At 36.2% G+C, this 15,000-nt stretch overlaps 2 protein-coding genes across 4 annotated transcripts in view; one reads left to right on the forward strand and one right to left on the reverse strand.

Moving 5' to 3' along the window:
- Window positions 1-4,480, reverse strand: part of LOC138059061 (voltage-dependent T-type calcium channel subunit alpha-1H-like) — a 35,834-nt gene extending 31,354 nt beyond the window's left edge. Inside the window, exons 1-4 of the mRNA XM_068904570.1 lie at window positions 4,283-4,480; window positions 2,942-3,103; window positions 1,593-1,837; window positions 24-264 (exon numbers count right to left, since the gene is read on the reverse strand). Of these exons, the coding sequence (XP_068760671.1) occupies window positions 24-264; window positions 1,593-1,770 (419 nt within the window). The 5' untranslated portion in view covers window positions 1,771-1,837; window positions 2,942-3,103; window positions 4,283-4,480. The remainder of the gene's footprint in view (window positions 1-23; window positions 265-1,592; window positions 1,838-2,941; window positions 3,104-4,282) is intronic.
- Window positions 4,481-5,243: 763 nt separating this feature from the next.
- Window positions 5,244-14,264, forward strand: LOC138059066 (lysophospholipid acyltransferase 7-like). 3 transcript variants are annotated; one of them, XR_011134139.1, is made up of 6 exons: window positions 5,244-5,524; window positions 7,561-7,687; window positions 8,263-8,813; window positions 10,042-10,188; window positions 10,812-13,282; window positions 13,987-14,264. XR_011134139.1 is itself a non-coding variant. In XM_068904582.1 (6 exons), exons 1-5 carry the CDS (start codon window positions 5,313-5,315, stop codon window positions 11,167-11,169), a joined length of 1,395 nt encoding a protein of 464 aa, XP_068760683.1. In that variant the 5' UTR covers window positions 5,244-5,312; the 3' UTR covers window positions 11,170-11,212; window positions 13,987-14,264. The 3 variants fall into 3 exon arrangements, 2 of the variants coding, with proteins under 2 accessions (XP_068760683.1, XP_068760682.1); XM_068904582.1 differs by having other exon boundaries at window positions 10,812-11,212; XM_068904581.1 differs by having other exon boundaries at window positions 10,812-11,181.
- Window positions 14,265-15,000: the final 736 nt, after the last annotated feature.

The following is a 15,000-nucleotide window of genomic DNA, read 5'->3' on the forward strand; positions in this document are numbered from 1 at the left end:
TCCACCGCAGAGTGACAACTTACCCAATTATCACAATAAAGAAATCCAATCTGTTCCATTTATCCTGCAAGTAACCCTTTTTGCCAACAATTCCCATTGCTATCATTTTGATCACCATCTCAGCGCAAAAGAAAGCGAAGACGAAATGTTCGATGTTCTCCAACACTTGACAGCGGGTTGTTCCGCACTCTTTGTCCTTCGGCTTGTACATGGCTAATGTCACACAGTTGACGAAGATTACAAACATGCTAATTCGCTCAAACCATGTAAAGAAAAGTTAAAGAAAATTTGACAGAATATAGTTTTTACTCAGGAGATACAAAAACAACCGACGTCCTGTAGAGCCAATAACGTCTGCATGCGTTTATTTAAACCAGGTGGATCTAGCCAGTAAACTTATAATGCAATCGTTTTGGCTGGGGTTATGGCCGCATGGCAATCTGACCTTAATTTTCAGCTTTCGCAATGGTCGATCATTGAACATTAAGACTGCAGAACGAGAATTCACATTTGAGCTCGTGCACCGTAGGGAAATGATCGACCTGCAATTGCAACCTTTGTGCGTCCTAAAAACTAAAAACTTGCAGCCGCTCTCGTCACGTTTGGGCGTTTATCAGCTGATCGTGGGATACTCGCGAGTCGCGAAAAGCCAGATTGCTTTCCGCCGGCATCGCGGGGGCCACGCAAGAAAAAGAAGCTTCTGGAAGTAGGCTACATTGCCATTAATTGACCTGTAGCTATAGAGCGGTATTGAACAGAAGGCTATCATTGACACATTCATTTCATGGATTATTGATGAGTATCTGATGGTGAATGTCTTGTTGCCTAACGGGGTTCAACTCAAACACGGCAAGAAAAAAATATTATGTCCCTATCTTTCAAAAGTTGTTTCTCCAGATTCGTAAATAAAAATCCCACATCCGACGTTTCTTTTATCAGACAGCAAAACAAAGACTTCCTCGTCTCACTTATCGTAGCAATTGATCTTCCAACGACAGCAAAAACGAACGAAATCCACTTGAAAAAGACATGTTAATTATCCCAGCATCTTTGCTCGGATTTTATCGTCACAAAGTTTTCTTACAAATTTTACCGAGCCATGTAGAGAGATTGAACATTGTGTACAACTGGGTGCTTCATCCAAATTTTAATATTGTTGCAATCTGTTATTATCTTCAGTCAGTTTATCATTTTCTTGTCGGCTAAAAAGGTTTCAGTTTCAAGTTTTTCACAATTTCTTCCGACGGGAAAATTATTTTCTTTTTTTTTTTCCAATAATAAATTCAAATCCAATATACCGTTTGTTCAAACGAAAACTCTTCCAAGGAAATTGTTAGAAGTCGTACTGTATTTGTGGCCAATAACATCATAAACAATCTTTGCTTATTCAAAGCGACGTTTAAGATTTTTATCCGGTACAAGTTTGCATGCGCACATGTGTTTAGTTTTTAAGTACCTGATATAAATCTCGGTATCTAAAGGATCAGAATCCCCCTGGAAAATTTAAATAACCTGTGTGCTTGAAGCACACGGATGCAATTCATACCAGTGTTCCACATTTAGCAACATGGATAGGCTTATTTTCAAAGGATATGGCCATTTCAGCACCTGAACTGTCCATTTTCGAGGCTTGCTGTGTTTGGATAAGACGAAACAAGAAACAGATTCAAAGTCAAAGTTATCTTCCTCGGTGCCAAGCATTTCTTTGCCTGCCGAATGCTTTTCTTGTTTCATGTTGTTATCCGACGTTGTATCATTTATTTTGGCCATAATATGCAAAACAAGGCGGTCAATTTGTCATGCGTGTTCCTGTCCGGCCATCACTGTATTCTCGTAGCTGGGGAGCGAAAAATGGTACATAATTACAAAAACGTTTTCATTTAAATATTAGTGTAAACCACGATCTACTAGAATGAATTCAGTAATTCAGGGTGAATCATGTCTTGGTTGTTTAAAAAAACTCAAAGGTTTATCTAGGACTGAAAATCGACAATTGCACTTTTCGTAGTACTTAAGTAAATTACTTTTTCTTTAATGTATACACACGTCGTTGATTTGTTAATTTTGCTGATATAATTTATGGGGCATTTCGCAACAAAGTTAGGAAATTTTTAATTCAAGAGTATCCCGCCATTAATGATTGACTTTTCTTTTGAAGTTTTTTTACCTTACCGACTGGGATCGAGTCACCTAAAATGTTTCCATAACATTTACATGAAGTTATTTGTAGATCCATTTGGTTTGAAATATATTCAAATATAAGTTAAAATAAAGCTGGCAACCATTTGAAGAGCGTTACGTCCACAAGTCCTTCGACTTAATTTTCTCAGTTTTTCTTTATTTTAAGACTAAGGCGTGCAAGCTTTAGTTTTACGGAAAGATTTAATATTTGTCATTGGTTTTTGTTTTCAATCAGTTTTGGTAGTTATTGCCTTTTCTGTTTTTTTCATTCTAGAGGTTCGAGTTATAGGAAAATAACTCAGTCTTCTTCGTTAGTTCACTGTTTTTGGCAAATTATCAACCATTGAAGGTTAAAGCTGAAATTGCAGTCACCAGATTCTGACTGTGAAAAGATTAATCCCAAAGGACAAAATTTACTATCAAAGGGTAATTTGTAGTGCTACAAATCTCTGGAAATCCATTTAAGCCTTAGCCCTTGTTTAGAAAAGTAGCAAGAGGCCCACAACAGACGAGTCGGAAAAATCGCTAGGCGAATTTACCCCTAACGCTCAGCATAAGCACCGGGCCCTGGTTGGTCTGTTCTGGAAATGAAATTTCACTGTCGAGTCCGTCCACGGTTTGACGGTTTGGTTTATATTTAACAAATGGTTAAGGCATACTTAAAGCAGGATGCAATGTCCTCAAATTCCTTAGTTCTATTTTAGAAAAAACTCAAGAACCGCATTTTAACATGCAAAATGTTTTAAAGGTAGAAACTTACCAAATCCAAGTGAGTCATTTCTCCACGGCCAGGTCCTGTGGGCCGCTAAGGTAGTGCGTACACTGCCACAGTACCACCTCACCCCGAATCTGTTTTTGTTTCCCTTTCTAATTAATGTAATTACTCCTTCTTTGTGTTCAGTTCTCTCATCATCACCACAGTCTATCGAAAAAAAACACCAAAATAAACTATATGCATCCACTGCTTAAATATTCAATGGCAACACTGCCGACAGGATTTGGGCCGTAAAATCCCGCTCGACAGATGGTCTTATTAAAAGTTCAGTGGTTCAGACCATCAAAGAAAAGCCCAAAGCTTACAAGGCTATGCACCATTGCAAATGAAAAAAATGGAAACTAGAAAATTGTAAGATCTAAGCCGACTTTTTGGCATTTATCTTTTAAAACGTAGATTTACGCAGTAGTTGTAAATTAAGCAACGTCAACCCTTGCCTCGTTTGAGAATTGGATAGCACCTGTTAAGAGCCAGCGAGGCTAAATTTGCATAATGGCTTCTCCTCAAAAACCGTAAAAAACATCACCGATGCAAAAACTAACTGCATCTTGAGCTATGCAAGAATAAAGTCTGAAGCCTCATGAAAATCTCTCAGAAGTTGTACGAACAGCAAATAACTGCTGGAGTCATCGAGATCATGTCCTGCCGCGGCGGTGATCATTGGAAAGAAAAATGTTTGAATACTGTTTTTGAGAAAGGAAAAAATAATTGTCACATTGTTCACCAATGAAATAACCAAGTTGCAAAAGAGGCAATTAAAAAATATGGTCACGGGCATTTGTTATTACAAATTTCAGTTATGAAAAAAATTGCTACTTCCGTTTACGGATAAAGGTTGATAGCCGCATTTTGTTCGATTACGTTCTTCGACTAGATAAATCGAGGCGCAAAGTTTTTATTTTACACGTCATAAAAAGAGCTGGTAGAAAATATAGTTAGCGATTTGCGTCTCATAACTTTCCTATGAGACTTACATTGACTGGCATTAAAATCTTTACTGGTAGTGTCTCTTGATTTTTACATTACTGTTTTACTTTGCGCCCATGAATAAAGCATATTTTCAGTTCACTATTTCCGATCGCATCGCATTGTCACTCGTCTGAAACAATCGGTCGTCAGTCGTCAAAGTGAATTCCAGGCTTCAAAACCGGGTTATGAAATAAAGATAATTTCACTTTGCCACGAATTATGTTCAATCCGAAAAGCAAATAAAGATTCTAAAGTCTTGGACTGATGGAGATTAAAACAGTTTTAAAAAAGCAAAGTGGGTAAAATTAGAGCATAGAGTAGCAACTGTTGTCAACGATTTCTTAAGTTTTTACTTACGTGCTGGTCAACAGCTTGTGTGTCAGTCCATTCCTCGTATAAGCTTTAGCAAAATGGATATTAATTGAATCCTAAGTTGTTGTTTTCCATGATAAATTAGTTCCGATGAAGATATCTCTCTAAATAAAGCGGTCAGTCTCAGTATCACTCGACAGATAAACAATTTCAAACCAATCCAAGACAATGGAAGCAATACAGTGAGACAGGAACCGAAAATCTAAATAAGGAACTGAATCAGTTTAATAACATGCCGGAATAAATTAAGCCAGTTTGACAGCTGATTTTTTCAAGGAAAAACCGTTTGTGAGCATATAATTCCCGAGCAAACTACCCTTCAAAAGATCAATATTTTCTTTTTTGTCTTCTGTTTTGCTTTCCTCATTTGTTTGCCTTTTAACGAAGATTCGGGGGAAACTACTCAGTTTTTTGAGAAATCCAGTACGTACAGGAGTCCATAGCAGTCCGATCTTATACTTATTTACAATATATCCTACAAGGCTTGGGTACGAGCTCTGAAGGTCCTAAGTGCTAGTGGTGCGAGGTCTTTCAAGGTCACCCGTCAAAACAGGTTACCCAAATTAGATGGCCTGCAAAACCGCAAAATAAATGGTTGTATTTGTTTCATTGTGAAAGAAATAAAATGAATAAATTTACCTTTGCTGCATCTTGTGTCTTTACTTCTTTTTAAGGGGTGTATTAGTGATTCCCCATCAGCCTACTTGCTCACATTGGATGATAAGGACTGCAACCGGAAGTGAACCTTTAACTCTTTTAACTCGTCTTCATACAGCCACATTTATATTGCTTAGAATATTTTCTCCATTAGAGACGTTAAGTTTAAAACTCTGGGAAAAAATACTGTGCTGGAATGCGAAAGAAATATTCCTACTAGACCATTTTTTAAAATACATAGGTGCAAACTGAGCACTCAAAATTTGGGGTTCCTGTGGAGTTACTCATATGTTATAGAAAGAATGTATTAAATATCGTTTTGGCGTTTAACGATTCTCTTCTTTTCAACGGAGTAATTATGTCAACGACCGATTGGATTTACCTAGCCATGTTGCTAGGATCAATTCCGTATGGTCATCTGGTTAAACTGAGCGGATCGCCAGCTCGCAAGCAGTTTCTATGCATGGCAGCTGGAATTGGTTTGTCCTTTGCTCTTGTTGGTGTGGGGATTGTGCACTCATTTGTTGCCATTCTGGGCACCTATTTGATTGTTCTTTCACTTGGTCCAAGGTGAGTCTTTTGTTTGAAACAAAGTTGTAGCTCAACTCATTTAAATATCGCCGGGATTATCAAATCGAAGTTAAAAGGTTGATCTCTGATAGATCTCTGATAGATCTCTGATGCCATATGGCACTTGGGGTACGGTACGATTCCAGGGAGCAAACTCATCTTTTAGCTCTGGTCTACTTTTACAGTTGTTGTTGCTTTTCCGCACGTGGCATAAGGCCATGGCTTGCTTACCCCTTTTTTAATAAATTCCAATATTTGCTTACAATAAGCCTCATGGATCTTTTCGCTTCTTGGTTTTGCCCTAATTCGGTTTGTTGGAGATCCGGTCTCACCGTAAATTACGGGATATTTTGAAATCATACCCAATTGCATAATTTATTGTTGAATGAAGCTGAATATAAAAAGAAATGAAGATCAAAGTTGGCATCATCCAATATGGCCAAAGTGGAGGCAGCATTTTTTCCGCAATATCCGAATAATAATCCTTCATGTCGTGTTAATAATTAGCTCTTATTAACCGAGCAGGTCGTGAGTACAGACCGAACGCAGTGGACACATGACCGAGGTCAAAATCCTCCCATACAGACTGACTAAGCTTGGTTAATAAGATGTTTATTATATTGCAAACGAGAACAATTTAGTTTGTTTAATGTAACTGGTTGTACTAACTGACATTTTGCTTGCAAATGGCGATGAGCGGAACTTAATTCTGCCAAAGTTTGTGCAGCCTCCTGTTTTTTTCTCATCATGCTTTTTGGCACTGCCATCAATAAATATTGGCAGCAGAGAAGACAATACTCAATATTTTTGCATTTTAGTTTGCAATTTTTTCGTCGCAAAACATTGCCAGTCTAGATGCCGGTCTAGATGGGAAAATCTAGACTGCGGTCAATATCGATCTTAGCCAGTCAAATTCGTGAATTTTGAATAATTATATTCCACTCAAACTTGTCTAATATGAGATTATTATAGCCAACGTGGTACTACGTATAGCACCTCATTGGCTATCTATCATCTCATGTCCAGTACACACTTGTTATTAATAATAATTATCAAAAACAGTATTTATTATTTAGCTCTTATTAACCAAGGAGGTCTGTATGGGAGATTCTTGACCGAGGTCGTGGGTACAGACCGAACGTAGTGAGGTCTGTTCACACGACCAAGGTCAAGATTCTCCCATACAGACTGACTAAGCTCGGTTAATAAGATGTTTATTATATGGCAAACAAGAACAATTGAATTCGTTTAATGTAACTGGTTTGTACTAACTGACATTTTGCTTGCAAACGGCGATGAGCTGAACTTAATTCTGTCAAAGTTTGCTCGTCATCCTCTCTTTTGTCATCATGATGTTTGGCACTTCCATAAATAAATATTGGTAGAAGAAAATACTCAATATTTTTGCATTTTAGTTTGCATCTTTTCACCGCAAAACATTACCGGTCTAGATGGGAAAATCTAGACCGCGGTCAATATCGATTTCAGCCAAACAAATTTGTGAACTTGGTAGTTCCCAGTCCTTGTGAGACAGAACCATAATAATGTTTAATAATTATTCAGTTCACAACAAGAGAAACTACAAATTAATACAAATGAAAATTTTTGCTGGCAGTGTGGCCCAGTGGTTAGGGCGCTTGCCTTGAGATCCAGAGATCCCGGGTTCAAGACCCACTCTGACCACTCGTTGAATTTGTTCCTGGCAGTCCCTGGTTCAACTTCCCAGCTGCACTTGTAAATAGCCAACTGGTTTGCCTCTGGCCAGTTGGGATTCTTAACAGTTGTTGTTGTTGTGTTCTGTTGTTTCATTGATTGTTTCATTTGCCCTGAAAAGCCCCTATGGGGAGCAGTCAATTAAGTATGTATAGTATGTATTTGCTTATGAAAGGCATCTCCTAAAATAATGACATTTTCTAGAACCAACTGATTGAAATCATTTAACTAGTAAAGGGATAATTTGTTGCATGTTGTTGACTCTCTTTCAGCACGAAAGTGTATAATCTCAAATCAAGCTATTTTTCCATTTTCTCTTTTAGGCGTTGTGAATGGATAGCATTTTTGTTTGTTTTTGGATACCTTTTTTTCTTCCGAACTTGCACATTATATGGATTTGAGGAGCCTCCTGTACATTGCAATGCTATTCAGCTTCTGGTTACGCTGAGGGTAAGGGGCTGGACGTCTATTTGATGTTGTCTTAAACATGATGGAAATTACCGGTAGTTTGTTGTGTTCTTCCTCAATATTCTGTTGAACAGATTGTTTTCTTGAAGTCAACAAGATGAATGTTGTTAATCACAATGATATCTTCTATTTTTTTGATTGCATGTTGTTCTCCAGTGCATCATAATTTTGTTGTTCAAAGAGATTCCCTTCCCTGCTAAACCTGTTGTGTTCCTTCAGGCTTATCTAGTTCAAGGATTGTACTGTTGTATAAGATATGCCTGATTTTTTTTTTCTTTGTAACATTTACATCATTATCATTTTGGTCCAGTTGGGTCAAAAAGGAAAAACAATACATCAACCTCAGTACATTGGTTACTAAATATGTTAATAGTTTATAATATTTCTTGAAATCAAATAAAGAGGAAAGCAAAGTGGGTCATATGGTTGATTAATGCACTGTAAGCCTGCTGAATTGCTGAATTGGCCAACAACAAGTGCATGTGTGATTGTCACAGATGTAATCGTCATCTCTAAAGTTTTTGGTTAATGCCGTTGTTGTAATTCTTTAATTTCAGTGTTGCTCGTTCCCTTTTGAAGTTTTTGATGCAGCAGAACCCTCAGGTGCAGAATCCAAGACATTAAAACCACCATCATTCTATGAATTTCTCAGCTACTGTTACTGTTATTGTGGACTAACAACAGGCCCATACTTTCGTTACAAGACTTTTAAGGACATGCTTTTTCAAGAAAATCCAGAGGAGATTTCAACAGTCATCCCAGCTATGAGGAATCTCTATACCCTGCCTTTCTATGCTGTGGTTTATTTATTCTTGATCGAATACTTTCCAATCAGTGGTATTGCAAGTGAGGAGAACGTCAGTCATCCCTTGGGTGTATTATATCAACTAGCATACCTAGTGCCTGCATTTATCGGATTCAGATGGCGTTTTTACATAGGCTGGCTGCTGGCTGAAAGCTCTTGCATGACACTTGGCTTGGGAGCATACCCAAATTGTACAGATCCAAAACCTGGATTAGGTCCAACAAAGCCAGTTTCTGAACAAAATGGGTCAGTTGAAGGAAGTGAAGCAGATGGGAGTACATGTCTTAAAAAAGACTATTACAGGTATGAGAGGTTCATGTGTTCAGTTAAATTAATTCATAAAGGCATTGCCACATAATAAGGAAATATGATAATTTGGTAATCTTATGACAAAGTTGAGAATTAACAATAGGGAGTTTAAGATCTACGATGGCGATGGTCGACGAAAACATCACCTCAAAAGATAACTTGGCCATATGATATGTCTTTCGCGATTATTCAGCCTTGTTCACGTCCTACAATATGGGCAAAGTATCCTAAAAATAAATTGGTACGAGCAGTTTCAGAGTGAAAATAGAGAATGAAAGATTATCTGTTGCATGCTTACGTTGTTGTCATAACCTCAAATTTGCTGATTTCTTATCACCATCATGCAGAGCCCCGCTAACATACTTGCTAAAATCTGTGCTGCACATGCAGCACAATTATTTATGCCCTTTTAACCAATGATATTATTCTTTTGTGGCTTTGTCACAGTCGTAGCCGTTGTCACTTTTTAAACTCCCTAATGATTCGTTAAGCAAGGTCCTTCCAACGATGTGGCATCACAAGTGGTTAGGGTGCTTAATTTGCATGCAGTTGCATCTGGTTTAAATTCAACTATGAACATAGGCTGGATTTGTATTTGGAAGTCGCAAATTCAATTCTATGAAGCTTGATAAGGATGTTGCGTACTAATTCAAAGATATTTTGTACAGTTTTGGAATATGCAGGAAAAGCAGATCTCAATAAGTGTTATTGAAATTCAAAAGGAAACTTGGGAGTAACCATGCATTTTTCAAAAATTAATCGACAATATTTGTAAAAAGCTTTAAAATACAAAGCAATGTATGGCATTCTTTTCCAAATTGAAGCTGCATGGCTACCTCCAAATTTCTTTTTGGATACCAAGAGCACTTGCTAAGTTCTGCTTTCTTCGCATAGTTTTAAACCTCACAACAATATCCTTGTATTAGTAAGCACCACCTATAGGAAATCCACATAATTATCTCGAGATGCTCAGAATGTATGTGCAATTATTAAATAGTCCAAATAGCCTCCTGTCAGTCAATGCTCTTTATCATGTTCTTTGAATTGTTTTTTAATTGCCTTTAAACTGGCCTTATAGCTATTAGTGCACTTTGACATTTACTTGCTGCAACTTGTATGAAGGACAGGTACAAATGAAAGTGTGAAAGTGCATTGTGAGATTTGGGCGACTTACAGCTGCAAATGTAACCACTTTGTCGATAACAGTTGTCTGTAATTACAGCTTTGAAACGATTCGCACTATAAAAATCTTTGAAGTGGAGTTTTCACCATCCATGGCAAATACAATGAAATCCTGGAACATCACTATTCAGTGGTGGATGGCTACATATGTTCATAGAAAACTGCCATTTAAGAACAGAAATTTGAGGTAGGTGTTTTCCTTTTCTCTACTACTTCTACAACAGAACAATTATTATTTCCAGAAGTTAAGCAAGGTTCCTAATGAAAAGAAAAAAAGGTGACCTTACTCTTGACTCTGCCCTTTGCGAAGAAGAATGATATAACACAGAACAGATATTTTTTAAAAACACTAATGCATGCAACTTGCTTAAATGCATTGCTTTCAAATCAGGTTTTGCACCAGTACAATTAAAATTGTACCAGTTCAAACTATTTTGTACCAGTTCAATATATTCTATACCAGTTCAAAAACAAATTGTACCAAAGTGCAAATTAAACTACAACATATGCACATAGAGTAAGACTGGATAAGAAGTACTGGAAATCCCCTTTAGGACTAATAAAAGTCCCAATGGGGATTTTCAGTGCTTCTTTTGTCATTTTACAAAACTTTTCGATTTTCATCAACATCCTTTTCCATAGCTCTAACCTAACTACTCTGAAAGTTAATCAAGAAAATAAGAAAATTGGGCCTTTTATTTACAAACAGTTATTAAAACACAAAAAAGTACTTAAGATAGTCTAACTTTATTAATTGTTTTCAATTTTCATTGATTATCATTATATCATTTGAACATGCTTTTTTTTTAGGATGTTCATCACACTTCTTGTGAGTGCCTTTTGGCATGGTGTTTTTCCTGGCTATTACCTCACATTCTTGATGGTTCCACTTGTTGTTATTGCTGAAGTCCGAATGGAGAAAGCCATCAAGCCTTATTTGTCACCAACTCTCTGTTACTACTATGACTGGGTTCGCTGGTTTTTCCACTTCCGTTCAATGGAATATCTTGGCTGTGGATTTATGCTGCTTCAACTGAAGCCCTGCATTGCAGCCTGGAAAAGCATGTACTTCATTGGACATATAGTTATCTTTGCATTTATTTTGATTCCAAGTTTTATTCCCAAGAAATATGTTGATGAAAAAGAGACCAAGGAGAAATCATCTTGAGAAAGTGAACAGGTCTAATATAACATTTATCATTGATAATAGGGTATGTTATGGTTACAAAAGAGTGTTAAGGTTTGTTCAATTTATTTGGGAAGATTTGGAAAGTAGTAGTAAAATATTTCCTTAGATGAGGCCCTGACAGGGGGGGTCCCGTGTCGCTCATCTGAATTTTAAAATCACTCGTGTCGGGGTTTAATCGGCTCATTCTCGGCCTTGACGTCACTGTCAAAATTTTGTTGGGAAAGGATGTCGGAATTTCATTTCATGTCGCTTGCCGGAATTTACCCTGTCAGGGCCTCTTAGATGTACCGTAGGTGGCTCATGAAAGACCAGACACTGGGCAAATTTACAGGCCAGGCACTGTTTATGTTATAATTTATTTATTGTTGAACGATAATGACCTCCTGAGCAGAATCTTGATGAAACTCCTACAGATGAGGTCATTTTTGTGTTGTCATTCAACTCAGGCCAGTCCATTGGTCAGGACAAGGCAGAATCTGCATACTTTTTAGAGCAGCAAATAACCATGCAGCTTCGTCAAACCTGTTAATAATAATTAATAATATAATAATAATAATATTAATATTAATATTAATAATTTTATTGACCATAAACGCTTCGATACAAAATTAGTTTTAAAAAATAATAATAATTGATAGCATTTAGTGTAGCTTACTGTAATTGAAAAAATACTTATTTACATGCTGTCTTTATGCTCAATCTTCCTTTTAAACATAAAATTCCAAAAAAAAAATTCAGCAAAATTGTACTAACAAAACCAAGAGCTCCTCTTTTTACTATTATGTAAACGCAATGGGTGTGAGTGTGGGGGGAGGGGGAGGGGTGTGAGTGCGTTTAAAACTCAACATGTAAACATGTAAGGTAATAATTATTGTTCTTCTAACGTTAAGAATAAATAATTAAATATCTATATATATACTAACTCTTATTGTTATTGTCTAACTATTATTATTATTATTATTATATTATTATTATGATATTTATTATTATTATTAATTTAAAGTGATTCGTTAATAAAGTTATGCATATTAATACTAATAATAATAATAACATGTGCATATATATTTTTGCTTTTTTTGTTTTTGTTTGCTTGTGTAAATGAACAATGAACTTGAACTGTTTTTTTATAATTGGAACAGAATATTTTTTTATGTTGTTAATAATTTCTGTATTAACTGACTGATTTTCAATAAAGGATTTTCTATTATTATTATTATTATTATTATTATTATTATTATTATTATTATTGTTATCATTATTATTATTATTATTATTATTGACACAGTTGAACTGATTGTGTTTGTAGAGGTATTATATGTAAAAACAAAATTCGACCAAAATGTCTTATTCGATTGGCCTTCAAGCCCTATGGTATTTTTGTTGATTATGATCTTTTGCCTCCAGCCCCATCCTTTTTAAAAATAAAAATTAAAAAAAATTATTATTATTATTATTATTGTTATTATTATTATTATTATTATTATTATTATTATTATTATTATTATTATTATTATTACTATTATTATAAATTATAAATTTCTTTTGCACTCTTTCCAGATGTGATCAAAAGCGCTTTACAAAAATTTCATATAAAATTAAATACAATCTTGAATGGTGATAAAGTAAAAAATTAAATTTAAAGTGATTCGTTAAGGAAGCAACATTTCTAATGTCAGCAGGCAGTTTGTTCCAAAGCGCGGAGGCAGCAGTAGCAAAGGATCGAATAACAATTGTAGGCAGCATTTTCTGTGTAGCAGGTAGCAGGAGAGTACTGCTGTTTGAGCAGACACCGTAGGTAGATTTGGTTTTGACAGTTATAAGTTCACTGATCAATGTACGAGGAGAGAGTCCGTGAATAGCCTTGAAAGGGAGAAGCAGGATCTTCAATTAAATTCGCTTTACAACGGGCAGCCAGTGAAGTTGTCGCAGTGTAGGAGTTACAGTATATGGCAGAATTTACTAAGGTCAAGAGCAGTGCTAGGAGCAGCGTTCTGTACTCTCTGTAATTTTGAAATTATTATTATAATTATTATTCTGTAAAGTTTCAAGTGACAACAAAGAAAACTATGGGAGTCGCAGAAAGGCTTTAATGGTGGGGCTAATTTTAATAATAATATTAATAATAATAATATGTCGGCATTTATATAGCGCCTTTATCCAATGTCCAAAGGCGCTTCACAACAATAAAAATTAAGATTAAAAACAATAAAAGCTATGAGAATCGCTGGTAAAAAGTAGACCAAGAAAAATACCTGTCAATAATAATTATATTTGAACAAATAAGTCTTAAGCTGAGGTTTAAACGCATTCACATTAGGGCTTAACTTTATCTAGTGACAAATTATTCTACAATTTAGGAGCTACAACGGAAAAAGCTCTACCACCGTAACTCGATCTTGAGATTGTACTGAGGAACATTTAAAAGATAATTATCAGATGATCAAAAGCCTGCGAGCAGGAATATAACGCTCAAGCATATCACAGATATACAGGGGAGTTAAACTATTGAGAGCTTTATACATGTACGTTAGGAGCAATATTCTCCAAAAGCACAGGAACCATGGGAAGCCAAAATTGATGGTTAGTGGTGATGTATAGCAGCAAGTTGAGCAATTGTAAAAATATTGGTCCCTGTACCAGCTTTTATGGGATGCTAAACGGTTCAATTACAATACAACAGAAAAACAGAGATAAACATTATTGCTAGGACCCTATGCAAACTGGGAAAAAACATGCAAATATAGTAAAAGAAACTGAGCTTTGTTCTAACAATCTTAACATTATTATTATTTTCAGAGACTTGTCACCAAATTGAAAAAAGAGCACTATAGGAGCATTTTCAAAGTTTCATACTGAAACGTCACATGATCAGTGACACATTAAAATGGAGCTGTCAAAACCGGTTTATTATATCAGAGATTACGTGCTTTCCGAAGAGTGTAATATGAAGTCTTCCATACTACCCTCAATTTTATTTGTAGCAAAATAATCTTGATTCAAAAGTGTATTGGTTATTTTTGTTATTTTGAAAATTATAACAAAGAAATTAATTAAAATGCCTGCAGCTCAATCAACTTTTCTTGTTAAACCCGTGATATCGTTGTTTGTGGTTGCCTTGTGTTGTTCTAAAACCCCTATTTATTCAATGAGATGCATCCCCTTATCAAATAATCCAACCCTCCCGTTTTTGCTGTAAACCTCCCTTTTTCGGCGAATATTTCCGCCGTTTTTGCTTAATATTCTCCTGGTTTTTGAAACTGTTCCTTCTTTCTATGTTTAACCAGCCTTTGTTTTTAGCTCGATTTATCGTTTTTGGCCATTTTTCTGTGTTAAAATTGAGCTTGAATTTGACCTAACTCCTGTCCATTTTTATTTTATGATACATTCCCCATCAGGGGCGTAGCTAGGATTTTTCAAAGGGGGGGTCACATTCTCTCACGCCCGGGGTACTTACCGGTCATCCGCGGTGGTTTTGGTGAAATTGACACAATTGCGGATGAGCAGCGAGTGTGGGGTGGGGGGGGGAGAGGACAAGCCTACAAAATAGCTGCATAATATCGATATTAGGCGTCCGTTCACGGACCGTTGATTTCAGTCTGCGGTAAAAAAAAATCTGATCACGTGATAACATTTTTTTGGCTCTGTGGTTTCGAAAATGCCGATCACGTGGAGCTATTCCTTCGTTCTTCCCACGGCCGAGAAAAGAAAAAACCTGGAGAAAAGTTTCCACCTGGTTCTTATTTCCTCAGACAAGAGTTTGCCTGCGTTACCCGTAATAGCTTCAGTCGTTTTACTCGCCGTCAATATCGT

The sequence above is a fragment of the Montipora capricornis genome, chromosome 8, assembly GCF_036669925.1.
Source record: "Montipora capricornis isolate CH-2021 chromosome 8, ASM3666992v2, whole genome shotgun sequence".
In the NCBI taxonomy this organism is placed as follows: domain Eukaryota; kingdom Metazoa; phylum Cnidaria; class Anthozoa; order Scleractinia; family Acroporidae; genus Montipora; species Montipora capricornis.